The sequence below is a fragment of the Alligator sinensis genome, unplaced genomic scaffold (assembly GCF_000455745.1).
Source record: "Alligator sinensis unplaced genomic scaffold, ASM45574v1 scaffold143_1, whole genome shotgun sequence".
Taxonomy (NCBI): Eukaryota; Metazoa; Chordata; order Crocodylia; family Alligatoridae; genus Alligator; species Alligator sinensis.
In genome coordinates this window covers 1,714,779-1,731,442 of record NW_005842156.1, presented here as the reverse complement: position 1 = coordinate 1,731,442, position 16,664 = coordinate 1,714,779, and the positions used below count along the sequence as shown (strand labels likewise).

At 40.7% G+C, this 16,664-nt stretch overlaps 1 protein-coding gene across 7 annotated transcripts in view; it reads right to left on the bottom strand.

The window, feature by feature from the left end:
* Positions 1–646: 646 nt before the first annotated feature.
* UBR3 (ubiquitin protein ligase E3 component n-recognin 3 (putative)) overlaps positions 647–16,664 on the bottom strand; it is a 238,578-nt gene continuing 222,560 nt past the window's right edge. For 6 of the 7 annotated variants that reach the window (XM_014520815.2, XM_025206457.1, XM_025206459.1 and 3 more), the window contains 4 exons: positions 11,928–12,104; positions 8,420–8,629; positions 6,621–6,760; positions 647–2,749 (listed from right to left, as the gene is read on the bottom strand). In XM_014520815.2, the coding sequence (XP_014376301.1) occupies positions 2,632–2,749; positions 6,621–6,760; positions 8,420–8,629; positions 11,928–12,104 (645 nt within the window). In that variant the 3' untranslated portion in view covers positions 647–2,631. The remainder of the gene's footprint in view (positions 2,750–6,620; positions 6,761–8,419; positions 8,630–11,927; positions 12,105–16,664) is intronic. The other variant, XM_025206461.1, reaches the window with a different exon arrangement.

Below are 16,664 nucleotides of genomic sequence, written 5' to 3'. Positions count from 1 at the left end.
CCCCTAACACTCGATTTTATGTATATCTCATTTTCTTAACTTAGCCTTTTATTTTTATCAGTTTACAACAGCAAGAGCAGACCGAGAAAGAATTTAAACTAAAATGAGGGGTTTTTGAGTGAAGTCAACAGTAAAATAAAATTAACAGAATCAATCTATGATTTTTTTAAATACAGTTCTATAAGTAAAAAAAGAAAAACAACATACCAGAGCTGCATTTATGTACAAAATATTCTGCATACATTGACTATTAAACACTATTTAGATACCAAAAAGCTTCCAATAATAAATATATTTTGGATCAGGTGGGGAGAAAAAAAGCCCACAAAAACACAGAATGACAGCAGACTTTTATTAACATATCTTACACTGTTGATTACTGCATTTCTAGTTCTGTATTTTTCTGATGTGTTATAAAGATTTAGATTCTACAGTAATGTACTGTACTTAAATGATCATTCATACTGGATACCACATCAGAACATTTGAGTTATGATACACACACACACCCACCCACCACTCTAGCTTGGACCTGTTAGTTTTCAAAATAAGCTAAATCAAGTGGGATTATAAAAGTTATGGGGGGAATCAAAATTCTCATTTAGCAGCATGCATGTATATTCAAGTACAATTTTCAACCAAGTGCTTTTTTTTTTTCCATTTTAAATTGACTGGTGACTAGTTCACCAATATCAAAATAAACACTATGAGATACCCAGATGTTAGAGTTAAGGGTAATAATTTTACTTCACATCCATATGCACAACCATAAAACATTCCATTTTAAATAATACACAGTAATCAATTTCTGGACACATTATCTTTTGTAAATATAACATCAGAGTTTCAAACTACAGATTACTCAAGTTCATGAGCCCTGTAACAATGTTATGCTGGAGATGTAAAGAATTGTTTTGCTCTTCAACCACGCTTACAAAATGGCCTGATATTCATAATGAGCAATGCAAAAATATTACAGGCAGTGTTAAAAAAAAGTATCATTTTGGAAAAGACATAGCTATTCAGTTGGTGAAACAGAATAATTCTAATCTTACAGGACATAGTCTAGTATTTTTTAAATATATATATGTAAATATAAAAAACAGCAAACCATTATCACATCTTTTAATTGTAGATTTAAGGAAAACTCTTTGCTCACTTTTTTTAAAAATTGTATTCTTCTGCCTGTTCACTTTTCTTGACTACTGTACAGTCCTTTTACTTTCCCCACTATACACTAGATAATGGTTTCCATTGTGATCCTTGAACAGGGACCTGTTTTCGTCTGTGTACATGGTTTTATCATAAGATGTTTTTATTTTACACATATAAAGTATATTTTACAGAACAAGCAATGAAAGTCAGAATTACCAGCAACTGTTTGAGGGTATGATATGAAAGAAATGTCTGTCATCTGTGAAAAATGCTTAGTTGTAATATATTACAAACCGGTATTTTATCTGTGGTTTTCCTACCTACTTACAGTATGGAGTTTAGCCCAATCATGCCTATTCTCATAGATTTTAGGCCTTCTAAACAAATTGTTTATTTGGCATTCTTCCAATGAGGATGCAGATGCATTGCTCATTCACCAGGGCCATCTATTGAGCTTTTTTTTTCTTTTTAGGAAATCAAGCAAAAAGAGCAGTGATTACTTTGAACAAATACAATACGGATGAACCTCTTGAGCTGAAAGAAAAGATCCAAAATTATGTTTCATTTGCTGGATAGCCTGCACATTTCCAAATCTAATCATTCTGAAACATACATCTGGTTCATAATGAAAGGCAGGCATGCATGCTTGTAATTAGGATCTACCATGTTGGCTGGCTTACAAATTTTGTATATACAGTAAAATCTCTGTGTGTTATCACTAGCAATTCACTCAAGTGAAGTGGCAAGTTTCATTTCTGAAAGAAAAAAATAAGAATATGTATTTGATTACATTAAGAACAGCAAGCTACCTAAATGTATAGCTACTTCACTTATCTATGGAGAATATCTATGAAATTCCTGAGAATGCATACAGTTTTCAGCAATGCCTGAACTCTTTCAATAGATTTCTCACAATAAGTGAAATGGTTTTTAAAGTTCTATTTTTAGACCAAGTGTTACTATACAATCTCACAAATCATGTTTTACAAGTCTTATATAATTTAAATGCATATCAAGCAAAAATCTCAAATCAACACAAGAAAGGCAAAGAAAAAGCTGTTCATTATGTTTAGTAGCTGTGGTACATATACAGTGTTTCAGCAGAAATTACTAAACAAACCCAGCTCCACTTAGAGAAAAATAAAAACCTGATGGTCATCCCCAGGACCTGTTACTGCTAAACAACTTTAAGTATATCTTGTGCTTCTCGTTATTAGTGGACTTCAAAAACTAACAAAAACAAAAGCAGACTACTGAATGAATTTTTCACACCAGTCTTAAGAAATATTTTTAATTTTAAAATTACTGAACCAATAATTTGGTAGCAACAGCACCTGATTACTGAAAGACTCCCTATATTGGCATAGTTTTACTATTTTTTCCTCTCACAGTGAAAGAGCTAAACCCCCATTCAGTTAAAGCCACTTTCAGTCCAGTTGCATTCATTCATGCTAATGGCAATGAGATGATGATGATTTACAATCCATTGTAATGTGGCCCCCATCTTTTATTGATGTGATCAAAGGTATGTGACACCCATTGCTGTTCAAGCACTTTGTATCTTTCCTTGCATATGTAGAGAGGTTTACCACGTCTACAGAGAAAGGGAAAAAAGAAAATCAACTGTTAATAATGCAGAACAGGTGGAACACTGCTACATAGTGGCCCTATATTCATAATAAATGTTCTAAAAGAAAAGACAAATTATGTTTCCATTTGTTTTCTTTAAAACATACATGCACACAAATGCCTGAACAACAGCTTGACTTGCCTGGTGCTCTGTTTGTAAAGGCCTCTAAGGTAGAACAGGACTCACAGGAGAATGAATCACAGACGGAGATAAATGTTAAAATGAAGGATGCATCTTTATGAACTTTTAACTTCACTTTGGGTTGGGGAGGTACCCTTACCCTTGCTCCAAAATATATTTACTTGGGTATGTCAAGGCACGGGGTCCTGGAGGATGGCCATGATCTCCCCAAGGCACCCTTACTATGCCAAGTTGGCCCAATGGGCACCCTCAATCCTCGCCCACCACATCTTTGATGACAAAATATATAGTTGGGAGGCTGCCTTTCATGCCCTCTTGGTCACGGTTAGCTGTACCCTCTGACCCCGTGCCTGCCCGGACCCCTGGTAGGTCCTGCTCCAAGATAGATGGTACCACAGGTGTTTCGGGGCACCCTAGTCTTATGGGCTATGCGTGGCTCCAACCACCCCTTTACCACACCCCAAGCCTCGCAGATGGAACTGACATTGTTCGGTCACGGCCTTGTTATAGTGTGGCCCCCTTGTCCTCTCTGGGCCCTGCGCTGCCCTGTCTGGCTCTGCACTCTCTCTGGCGCTCATCACTTTCGCCCTCTCTCTGGGGTTTCTCCCAGGCTTCCCCCTCTCCTGGGGCTTCTCCAAAATGCTGCCCCCTTCTCTGGGGCTTCTCAAAGTGCTGTCCCCTTCTCTGGGGCTCACCATACCCACACTGGGGCTTCTCGACAATGCCCCCCTCTCTGGGGCTGACCACACCCACGCTGGGGCTTCTCATCAGCGTCCCCTCTCTGGGGCTTCTCAACTGCCCCCTCTCTGGGGCTGGGGTCTGCGCACCCCGAATGCTGCGCCCTCGCTGGCGCTGGGGCCCCCACACTGCTGTGGGTCCCCTATGAGGCCTCCTCCAACCCCTAATAGCCTCACCCAAACCACCCATCTTAAACAGTAAACAAAATGCAAGCCCCTCGACTATAACAAACTAAAGCCACCCGGCTATAATCACATTACTCAAAACACCCCCAGGGATGCTCCATCCTTTACCCAGCTCGGTTTATACCTACGGTCAGGCCTCTCCTCTCAGCTTTGCTCAGGGAGAGCTCCTTCCTCCCTGGCTGCTGGCAGGGAACTGTCGGCCTGGCCTCAGCCCTGGAGTTTATATGTGCCAGGCTCTGCCCCTCTCAGTCAGCTGACCGCTGGCAGGTGTGGGCACTAACTACCCTGGTTGCCCTGGTGATCAACAGCTGGGCTCCTTACTCACTGTTAGGGCTGTTTACCTAGCAGTTTGCCCTATTTAGGATCAGGGCACCTATGTGCTCTGCGACACGGTAGTTTGAGATTAAATGGCCTCATGCCATGTAACTAAGGACCCTGCCACACATTACATTTAGGACATGTTAACTGCACTTTAATGCAAGCGTCCATACCTTCCAGCAGTAAAACATGTGCTCAGTGCAAGTGTACCATAGCAAGTTACCCCTCCAATGAAAAGATGTGCATCTCCAAATTGTATTATATGGCAGATGTTCAACTATTGTGGGATTCTCTATGAAGATAATATAAATTCAAGATTCTGCACCAAAATCAGCTGTCTGTCAGTCCCAACCCAGCACCACACTGGAGCAGAGTCAAAACTGCCAGTGGCAAACCTGGCTTGCTTGGCAGATCCAGCAGCAGGAGTGGCACCTTGTGTGACCAGATCCTAAAAGTCAGAGCTGACCTCTTCAGACTGACCTCTAAAATTTAGCCCTTCTCTAAATCTTCTCATTTTCTTCTTCCAAGGGGGAATAAGCATTTCTATGGACACTTGGTCTGTGAAAACTTAAGGTTTCCCCTTTTTAACTCTAGGCTAGTCAGGGTTAATAAGATTATTTGCCGTTGTTTACCTCTGCGAAAAAGGCCCATTGACCTCTCACAGGTCTTAAAGCACTGTAACCTGATTGCAACTTATAACCAAACTCTTATATTCAAAATGCCTGTCTGTTTTCCCTGTTAGACTAGATGCTGCAAAAAAGGTGGGAAACCCCACTAAACATCTCTTCAATATCAGGAAAAAATGCTTCCTGATTCTTCCAAATGTGCAGTGAGTTAGACTCACAATTCAAAAGATACCTGCACTGTAAGGTATCAACCAAGTACACTGGCTGCTACCTGTTGTGAGGGATTTACACAAAAGAGTGATTAAGGGCACATTCAGCTCTCCCTCATACTACTGTTCAGCCAGTATCAGCTAGAAAAGGAAGAAAATCTCTCCGTCTACCTTTCTCTCCCTCCCTGTCTCCCCTCTGTGCTGTCAAGAGAAAGAAAGGGATAGGAAGGTGCCCTAATGCCAAAAGATTACCCCTTCCTTTCCCCTGCTCTCTGTTCAATCAAATAATCCAACACTCCACTTATATGTGGTTGGGCAGTATTTTGGAACAGGCTAAGATACAGCCAATATTATTTTAATGCTATATTTCTATGAAAAAATCTAGCAGGGAAGCCTAGATCCCCTCTACAGTCACTACTGATCATCTACAAGAACAGACAGTCAATAGTATAATTCAATAGGCTCTTAACACTTGCAGCTCTGCATTAAAACAATATTTATGTCACAATACCATGATTTAAGCTTCATCTGCCTCCTTGCAGGGGTTGAGAAAGATTTTTCTTCCTCAATGCACAAGTAACCAGATGTATTCTGGGGTTTTCCTGCCCTTCTCAGAAGCCATCACCGGTGGATATGGGACACTAGACAACAAGCTGGTGTTCTAAGGTGGCACAAGGAACTTTTTGATGATTGACTGAAGCTCAGGATAAAAATTATCAAAAGATTTGGGGTTGGAAAGAAATTTCTCTGAACTCAGAGCAGGATGACCTGTGGGGAGTTCTCACCGCACTCTTGAGGGTAGTTTGCTTATGTGGATCATCTGAAACCCCTGGCAGATGTATGTTTATTTAATGGTGCGATGGGATCTGATCCCCAATCCTAACAATTGCGCATCCAGCCATGCCACAACTCCATCAGATCCAAATCATACCTTTTCTACTTGCCAGTGCAGGTGGAGTCCAGGAACACAACTGTGTCACAAATGTAATGTCTGTCAAGGGCTTAAGCAATCTATTTAATCAATTTCTTCTTGCTGTACCAGCTTTGGGCAACAACTCAGTCTCTCCTAGCCTGCGTTTGTGGCACACAATAATTTAATCTTCTGCAGACTGGAATGCTCTGGTGTAACTAAAGTCACAGGTCAAAACTTAATGGTCCACAATATACAGGGGATCAAGACTAGATTAAATAATGATCCTTTGTATCCTTGAACTTTATAAAATCTATGAAAAATAGCTCTTTCAGGATGGAAGAGAAGGAAGACAGTAAAGCTGGGATGTAATCCTCTACAAAGACTATATCCTGTCTCTCTGAATCAATGAATAGTACTCTGTGTGGATCAGTACAAGGCCTGCAAGATGCCACTCTCACTTGTCTAAAGGTGGTAATCCACAGGCACCTTTGCAATTAGCACAACTTATTTAATAAGTTCTACATTATTTATTTTACATACAGAATGTGAATATAGCTATTAATATAAATTAAATTATAGCATTTCAGTTTCTACCCATGTGCTACTTTGGAAGCAATCTACAATAATTAAGCAGCTCTGGTTCACTGTATTACATATACTTAAACAACACAGCAAGATCTAAACATGCTTATGTTAAAATGTTACCTAAGATCTCTGTCTTCTTCACCATGTGCATCTAGATAAACAGAACCCCAAAGGCAAAAACGATGGCCTCGAATAATGATGATTACAGATGCATTGATCAGAAGAAATATTCCTGTCCCAGCTCCACAGTTTTGAGAGTGCTAAAAGTTATATTTTGGAGGTAAGAGAATAATATAATTGTCAGTTACATTAAAAGTTAAGAATGTTTTATTTCAAGTGCACAATTTATATATTTAGTCATGTCACTTACCAATTTAAGAAAGTAAAGCCTGCCCCATACATTTTATGAATGAGCAAAAATACTCTACATGATATGTTGCTGTCTCACACACACAAAATATTGGGATAGCAGTTTGAGAAAATATTAAGCAGAACAAGCTACCCTGACAAAATCTAATTTACTATAAGGAACTGTAATAACTTGTTATTGGCAGAAACCTATCGCTTAGTATGGCAAAATTTTATGTTTAGTGGACAGTGAGAATCAGATATTGTCTTCAATGCTATGAAGTATTCATCTTTATCTTACAAATGGACACTTGTTGCCATACACTGCTCCTAAACTTTCCTAGTATACTATCTAGAGGGTCACCTTTAAAAAAATATTTAGGATTTGGGGGGGGGTTACATTTTTCATTATTCTCAAACAACATAATCTTTATTAAGGAATTCATTTTTGTAATAACTTTATAGAGGTAGCTCTACTTTCCACCTATAAAACACCTTTTATCCAAAGGTATCAAAGGATTCCAGAATAGTATATAAAACTTGCGTCTTTTTTCATGGCTATTTTTAGGAAAATACATTCAGAAATTAGGCTGAGAAGGAGAATCAAGGAAAATATATTATTGAAATTAGGAGTTAGGTATGCCCTTTTAATTACTGTAATTTTGCAGTGAGAAAAGAACTTATAGAAGCAAAGGGAAAATATGGCATTAAGAACATATTTTCAGAAGTTCCTGCTTACTACAGGCATTTGAGTGTTTCAGGCTCAATTTGACAGGAGGGATCCAATTTGCACCCATGCCCTGGCTACCTAAAGGATCTGTTGTAATCACTGGGAGCTAAAGACACCCAGTTAGGCTTCTTTGGAAGCCAGCTTGAGCTACCTAGTACAGGAGTGGCCAACCTGCAGTATGGGTGCCACATGTGGAACAGGCAGCCTCTGTGTAGCACACAGCTAGTTGGGGAAGGGGTAGACATCATGGTGGCAGTTGGGGCAGGGAGCACAGGGCAAGGAGTAAATAGCAGAGCAGCAGATAGGGCAAGGGAAGGGGATCAAAGTGGAATTTAGGGAGAGTGTGTTGATTAATCTGTGGCTCCCCCACCACTCATCTAGGCCATATAGAAACAAACACCTAAAGTCTGAAAATACTGCCCGAGTGACCTGCTAAAGTAACTCACTGCATCAAGCCTGTGGCAATTCAGAATATAGATCTGTTGCCCTGAGCACACACACAAAAGGTTGGAATGGTTTTGACACTATGGATTGCTATTTGAAATTTCAGGGTTTATCTTATTAATCATGCATAGGTGTTTGTGCACCTAACAGTGTTAATATTTGCTTGGCACCTTTAAAAAGATTTCATAGCACCCTGGTCGAGAATCACGGTTCTAAGGACTCTCCTCAAGCAGCTTGTTTGGGGGAGGGCAGAACCCTGACAGAGATGGACACCCACTAAAACTTTGAATTAAAACATGTTTGGAGAAGAAAATCCTCAGAAATGAATAAGGGCAGAAAAAATTCTTAGCAGTTTTAAGATTCTCTTACTATCAAATTTGCATTCATCATCTCTTACCAGTACACATTCACAGTAACTCTGTTGTTTGCAGCAAAGTCCTTTCAAGCATACAAATGTACCACAAACTAAACAGACAGCAGGATCTTTAGGGACCTTAGTACAGACAGTACAAGTCTTTCTGTGATAATACTGGAAGATGGTATTATAATTCTCAGGCAACTGAAGGAGACGTGGCAAGTCCCACTTAGGCTCCTGAATAAGCAAAGCCTAAAAAGAAAATAAGAAAATATAGCTGTACATAGATTTACTTAAACCCAACAAAGTAAATGTCAATCTTCTTTGAAGAAAGGGAGTGTACACTTTGAGATTTTGTTCTTACTGCATTCCACACAAGCTCAATTGTGTCCTGTGACAGCCACCTGCCCTCTAGCTGAAGACAACCAGATGTGGCTTTCTATAGCAGCGGTTCTCAAACTTTTGCACCTTACTTCCCACCTACATAAGGTCAAAAAATCCTGGTCCCACCAGTCAACAAGCAGGGAGAGGTGGGGGTCTCCCAGAGGCCAATCGAAGCTTGCAAAAGCGAAACCAGAAGTCCCATTGTGGCACTTCCAGTTTCACCGCTGCAACCTGAGTCCCACCTAAAGGACCTTCACATCCCACCGGTTGAGAAACCCTGTTCTATAGCACTAAGGCTTCACCCAGAGAACTCTATGCCTGAGTAAGCTGCTCTGTTTACCCAACTGTTAAGGATGTAACCTGACTACTATTATTTTTTCCCCAAGATGCAAAGATATAGATTTTCTAAACGTAACTAATTTCACAGTTAAAAGAAGCCCAGTCTATGCTGAGGAGGTCCTCTGACTATGGTCATCCAGGTGTGGATCCAGGGGGGTGCAGCAACCCCCTTTCAGTTGACCACACTGCAAAAGCAGCAGTCAGGGTCTTTTTTTAAGTCCATGAAACAAGTAAGCATCCTCCCCTCCTCTCCCTTCTGTGCTCAGTGGCCCATCCTCTCCCCTCCCCCATCTACCACTGATGCCATCTCTAGCTGTTCCGGGGCAGAGGTAGAGTGGGAGCTCGAGAGTTATTCCTGCCCATTCTAGCTGGGCTGTGCGGGAAGTCAAGCTCAGTCAAGGACAGCAGCAGCAAGCAGGTTTTACCTCCATGAACAGTCCCCCAGATGTTCCCTGCCACCCTGAAAGCAGGCATGGGGGAAGGGAACCTTCCCTTCACCACCACTGTCGCTAGCCAAGCCTGGGTCTACATGCAGCCTAGTGGCAGTACAGCAGGAGTGGCTCTGGAACTTGAACCCTTCTACCCCCTTCCCTCTCCTGGTGTGTGTGTGTAGGGGTAGGGGGTAGAAGTAGGGGTGCAGTCAGCCTCGCAGTCCCCTTTATAAAATCCTGGATCTGCCAATGTGGTCATCAGTGGGTAGTCAATCATGATTTAACTATTGCTAATCCCCAGTACGGACTAGCAAAACTGCTACTTGTACTGAAATTTAGGACCAAGATTTTCAAAAGAAAAAGGTGAAGTTAGGTTCTGAAATTTGTATTGAGCAACTGGCTGTCAACAATTCATATGAAGTCAACAGGAATTGCTGAATACTCCATACATCTGGACTATAAGACAAGCCAATGCCTAATATTGGTTTTCTAATTTTACTGCTTGCTATTATTGAATATCTTAGGCTATTTTTTTTAAAAGAGACAGTAAATGAGCTGAGTCTACTCAATTTTGCAGTCAGCCTACTGAGACAGGCATGTAGATAAAACTGGGTATCTTTTTATCATATTCCTGTTTTGCAATTTTACAAGTGTTTAGAAGGGCAGGAATTCAGTAAAATACAGTAAAGCAGCAATTGCCTATTTTCAAGTATAAAAGGTACATATAAACAGTTTTATGACCATGGCTGGCCATAGCCTTTTGGATAAATCAGATCTACTGGAGCAAAAACACTGTAATTAAATTTAGGGTTCACATTTTCACAGCATTCAACCTAAATTGTCATGCAAATCCTATGCAATTGCAACGAGTGCAACACACAGATTATGGGTTCCAGAGTCTGTCTCTTTCCTGCCTACCTGGCTCTACAAACTTAGAAAATATTATTTCAAACTGTGGTATTATAATTATTGAAATAGAAAATGAAATGCTGTAATGGATACCTATTTAAACTGACAGTGCAATTATTTGTTGACCTCGTTTTTCACTACACGATGGATGCTTTCATTGGGCACCTATACATGTGCTCCAACATGCTCTGATTAGAATGTGCTGGGAGTCTGCTGTGGCGTTCTAATTGCTCCAAAAGCATTTTGAAACACAGGATACTGAATACATGAGGCACTGCAGGTGTTTTAATTAGAGCGGCTCCCAAGAGCTCTCACCACCACCACCCTGGAGCATATGTAAAAATGCCCATCATGTTTAAAAGTTTATTTCATCGATCCAGGTCTTGATATTTTAAATGTTTTCCTCTCCACCGTTCAAAGAAGACACAGCATCTCTTACAGGTCAATCTAGTAAAGATCTTTCATTTACTTGAATGTCAGTTTTACTTCTCTTTTCCACATACTTTTCACCTCTCAATGCAAGAGCTACAGTAATTTATTTCAGTTCTTAATCAACATTAGGTTTATTCTTTGCCTCTTTAATTGCTGTAAGTAGGTAATCAAGATTTTTGTAATCTAATATTGTTTTGCCTTGGTAAGTAAAGATCAACAGTGCTGAATTTCAGGATAAACAGTCCACATTTAAGCTATTAACCATATCCTTGGGATAAATTTTCAAGCAATTATTACAGGAATTTATATCCGTAACTCCCTGACTTTCATAGGTGTTGGGGTGACAAATGTAATTAGGCATCAAGTTAATATCCCAGGCTGGAAATGGACTTTGAGACCCCCAACGAGACATAAAACTAGGTTTTTTCTGACACAGTGGCCTGTAAAAAAACTATTCTCTTGTTTCATCCATAAAATCTTTTTTCCCCCTAGAAATATAAAGTGGAAAGGGACCTAGCAGTGAACAGATAGAAAACTCTGCCCTCTTTACAACTCGAACTCTTCTGGGATCTATCATCTTACAGTCTTATGTTCAAGCTAATAGTATACCTGTTTTGGCCACTGATGCTCTGTTTTCTATCCTTATCAACTTACGCACTTTCATTTTTCCTAAGTGTTTTAACTGAAAACACACAGAATATTTACAAGCAATACAACAAGTTCAATTAATGAGTGGGACAGATCATATTTGTCCATTTGGCAGTTTTCTAGAAGAATGTATCTTCTGTAGGATCCTCAAAAAATGCTATTTTGAATACTCATCTCCAACTTTCAGAAAGCATATGGTTTTGGAGTCTTCCTTTTCTTTTAGATAAGATTCCTAACCTGCCTGACCCACACACATTAAAACTATTTTGTTTTGTTAAAATTTCTTTTCATTAAAAAAAATAATTTTAGACGCTTTTTTAGAAACAGAAGTGTATGCATGCATACAGTGAAACAAGCGATTCTTCTTACACATCAACACTGTATTAAAGGGGCTACATTTTACATACCTTAGTTTGTTCTGGATGCCCATCTGCAAATGAAGCCAATTCTAAGCACCACTGAGATATCATGTCAAAAGCTGGCACTGGCCAATCAAGGCAAGAGGCACTAGTAAACTGATGTGATGACTGAAAAGATGGTAACAGACCCAGGCAACTTGCAAGAACAGTAAATTCTTCATGTTCCTTTTAGACAAGAAATATAAAATCTTAGATTATTTTGTTATAAACCCAATAGTATTACACTATTCTTATCACTTAATATGCCTCAATGACTTTACAGCTGTCTTGGCAGAGCCTGCTTGGAAGAATATTTGGGAGGAATTAATACAAAAAGGCTCTAGTTTTCCTAAAACAATGAGGACTGTATTTTCCAATCCACAAAGTTTACACCTTGCACTGCTTACAGCAATCAGAGACCCTCTCACGTCAGTTCCCCCCAACTAGGGAATCTCCACTGGTGTAAAGATAGAGGCACAAGTCTCTATGCCTGAAGATTTCAGTTCCAATGACAAAGACAGAGAGAAACAGTTTCAAGGAAGGAGAGAACAAAGAGTGAGGCTTTGTTACATCTGACTTCCTACTACTGCAAAGTCCCTGAAGACCTTACATTAGGGATATAAGTTAAAGCTGCTTTGTTGCAGTGGAGAATAAAGCCCATGAAATTTTAGCTTACACTAAGTCAACCCATGACTAAAGGAGTAGTGCAATCTAGAAATTATGAACTAGGTTTAAGATTACTTTGGTAATTCATGACAGAAGCAAATAAATGTTTAGGACTCCAATCCTACATGTATATGCTCAACTTTTTAGCATGAGAGCAGTCAAGCTGATTTCAATGGAACTAATTATTTCCCTAAAATTAGCTCATATATCACTTGCAGAATTGAGGTCTAAGCTAATAATTAGCGAAAAGGACAATAAAAAGGTAAATTAAGGCCATAAATTTTAGCAGAGAAAATGAATGGAATAAGACAACATAGGGGAAGATGACCAAAAGAAAAAAAGTGAAGTATTTATTGAATGAGTTCGGGTATGTCAAAAAACACCCGCAGGCTTGCAAGAAATATATTATTAAAGGAAAGAGCAATGTTGATAAGGTATAACCAAGGGTAAGGGAGAAGAGGCTTCAAATTAATAAATGACAGGACCAGATTATAAAGTGAAGTTAAGAATATGTACAAATGGAAAGAAAACTTGTGTTGGAGGATGTAAAGAAACATGCACAAAAGATTAAGCCAAATATTAAGACATTTTGCAAGAATACAGAATAATAGAAATTGGCGAAGGAGATAATACAGCTTTTTAACAAATGCACAACTGATTGGCAGAAAAGATACTGAAGATACATGACTGGCTTTTAGAAGAAAAGAACAGGAGAGGAGACAAATGCCAGAAACTAAACTAAAAAGAAAATTATACACTACGTAAAATCAGGACTGTTCCCAAGCACATATGAAATGAAATGCCTGGCAAGCATCTAGCTCCAAGTTAAAACAAGAATCATTACAGTATTCTGGGTTGAAAAAGCCACAAGGTAAACACTAGCAAATACAACTGATGAACTTAGATATGGATAAAAATGACATATTACAAGGATCCTTCTGTCAATAAAAGGTCGCTCTTTCCTGTCCACTGTAATTTTAAAAAGCAGTAAGAATAATATAATTCTATTTCCATGATCATCATTTCACTAATATATATTCTTGATAATTCTAAATAGTTGTCCTAGATTCTCTATTTAATTTAATTTTCCCTTTTACTTCAGACCACTGTCCCTCCCTCTGCCCTCTTATGCCAGTGATGGCCAACTTTCTAGGTAGACATACCACATATTAAACCCTCTGCCTTCACCAGTACCATTCCAATCCCCTTCCCCTAGCCAATCTGCTGTTTTCCACACTACCTACTGCTGTGCTGCCTGTCCCCTTCCCAGTCTGCCATATGCCACACACAGAGGCTGCCCATGCCACTAGTGGCTGGCCACCCCTGGTTTATACGATTACAAGTATTTGAAAGGCATCCGCCCAATTTATCTATTTCTACAAATGAAGCTTGTTGAAACAAGAGCAGGAGCTATCTGTATTGGGGAGCAATGAAATCACACATTCACATGTATATGCTGTAGTCCTACGGAAAGAGGGGGTACCTTGGATTGGTAGCTAGCAAAACTATCCATAACTCCATCTAGTTCGGGGTGGGCAAAATGTTGAATCTGGCCAGCAGCTCGACTCCACTTCCCAGCAACCCCTGCCCGTGTTGCTGCAGCCAGATTCCATGGAGACCCCAGCAGCAGTGGGGCCATGACAGCGCAAAACAAGGGTTTCCAAGGAGACTGGCCCCAGCAGCGCTGGCAGGACATGCAGCTGGGTGGGGAGCTGCTCTGGGGCCCAGCCTGGGATCTTGTTGCGGTGACAGTGTGGTCTAAAGCTGGGGCAGAGCCGTGATCTGCTGTCTGCACACCTCTGCCTAGGGTGTGCAGGCAGCAGATCAGAGTTTTGCCTCATTTCTGGACCATGCTGTCACTGCCAAAATATCCTGGCCCCAGAGCAGCTCCCCACCTGGTCACACACCCGCCAGTGCTGCTGGGGCCAGTCTCCTTGGAAACCCTGGTCCTGCACTGTCACAGTCCCGCCTCTGCTGGAGTCTCTACCAAAACCACATGCAGCTGGGTGGGGAGCTGCTCTGGGGCCCAGCCTGGGATCTTGTTGCGGTGACAGTGTGGTCTAAAGCTGGGGCAGAGCCGTGATCTGCTGTCTGCACACCTCTGCCTAGGGTGTGCAGGCAGCAGATCAGAGTTTTGCCTCATTTCTGGACCATGCTGTCACTGCCAAAATATCCTGGCCCCAGAGCAGCTCCCCACCTGGTCACACACCCGCCAGTGCTGCTGGGGCCAGTCTCCTTGGAAACCCTGGTCCTGCACTGTCACAGTCCCGCCTCTGCTGGAGTCTCTACCAAAACCGGCTGCAATGACATGGGCAGGGGCTGCTGGGAAATGAAGTCTACTGTGGGTCTGATTCTGCCTTTGTCTGCTCCAATCTAGAGTAGGTGAGCTTGCACGCATGCATAACTAAGTATAAACAAAGGAGAAAAAACACTTCCTGATTATGAGGAACAACAGACTCCTTTACTACCTAACTTCCATGTATTCCTGGAAGAGATTCATCCTGAAATGTTATGTGCTTGGTATTTGCTTCAAGCTATTTAATTCCTGTAAAATTTCATTGAAACAGGTCCACTGTTTCTGAAAAAGGGACTAACCTATAACAAAGCCAGATGTTTCTAGAATATTTTGTCTTTTATGCAATTTTGGTACCTAACTCTCTTAAGTCACCTTGGCAAATTACCTATGGCTACAAGCTCTTTAGGGCAGCAGCTCTCTTATTTGTATTTCTTGTGCATCTCAAAGCTTGCTGTCAGCACTTACTAAAAATGTTCAGTGCATTCATTTTTTAATTCTTAATTGAAATGCAGAAAAAACTTTATATTCACAACAGAATGTGAGAGTCCATGTATTAACATTTAATATTTATGCCCCTCTTACAGCAATGGTGACAGGAAGCCAATTGTTTCCTCAATACATCTAAATGTTTAAATGCAGCACATTCTTTATTTCCAAGTCCTGGATTTTTCTCATAGCAGAAAAGCAAATGGGGCTAAGCCTGTAAATGCTCTTCATATAGAACTCTTAACCTTTAATGGAGTAAATGTCAATAAATGAGAGGAAATTACATGCTGGTTTCACTTCTGATAAAAAATAAATCTAATCCTTTAGAATTATAATAATCTAGCACATGGGTGTCAGACATATGGCCTGTGGATCCGATTTGACCTGTGGAGCCCTATGACCCAGTCCACAGATCTTGGACAGATGGCGCACAGGCTGGACCTGGCACTGCAGGAGCTGAAGGCAGCACAGGGAGTTGATCCAGGGTGCGTACTGCATGCAACACCCACAACAGACACACCATGCTGGCTCCGGGCCTGGTCTGGATCAGACTGTGCTGGAGCCAGTGCACAGGGCCAATCTAATGGAGAGCCATGACAGCATGCACCCCAAGCCACATGCAGCACGCATGACCTGTCCAACCCAATGCGCCACACATAGCATGTACTAGCCCTACTCTGGGGCTCACTGTACAGGCAGCACAGGGGGCAATATGGGGCATATGCTGCATGTAGCACCCTGCCGGACTGGTCCTGAGTGCTGGCTCCAGTGCATGGTCCCAATCTGGCATGCAGACCAGCCTAGTGACCCTTATCTGACAACCTTGGTCCAGCATACTAAAGAGCAGCGCCGTTTAATTCTTACTGGAATAGCATAAAGAGAAAAATTCTGTGGATTTTTTGTGCTGCCACATAGCTACAAAAATAAAGGTGAGATATTGTGACCAGTAAGTGACTGAATCCTTCTTTATTTAAAATTCTATTTGCATACAACAGAGTCCAATTATTCCTAAATATAAATATCCTTTAGACTTCCATGAGTTATGCAAATGAAAAGGAAGGATCCAGCCCATAATATAGACCAAAGCTCTACCCATGACTCCTGATACTACACTAAAAACAAATATCTTGAGCCTTACACCAATAAAATTACTTATTTAAATGTATCTTTAGTCTGCTAGGTGCCAACCAGGAAGCGTGCTACATCTAAACAAATATCTACCCGTGACAATATAAGACACTGAAATTCTCAATTATTCTGTAGGTGAGACACATTCCTCAATAATGATATGCAATTTA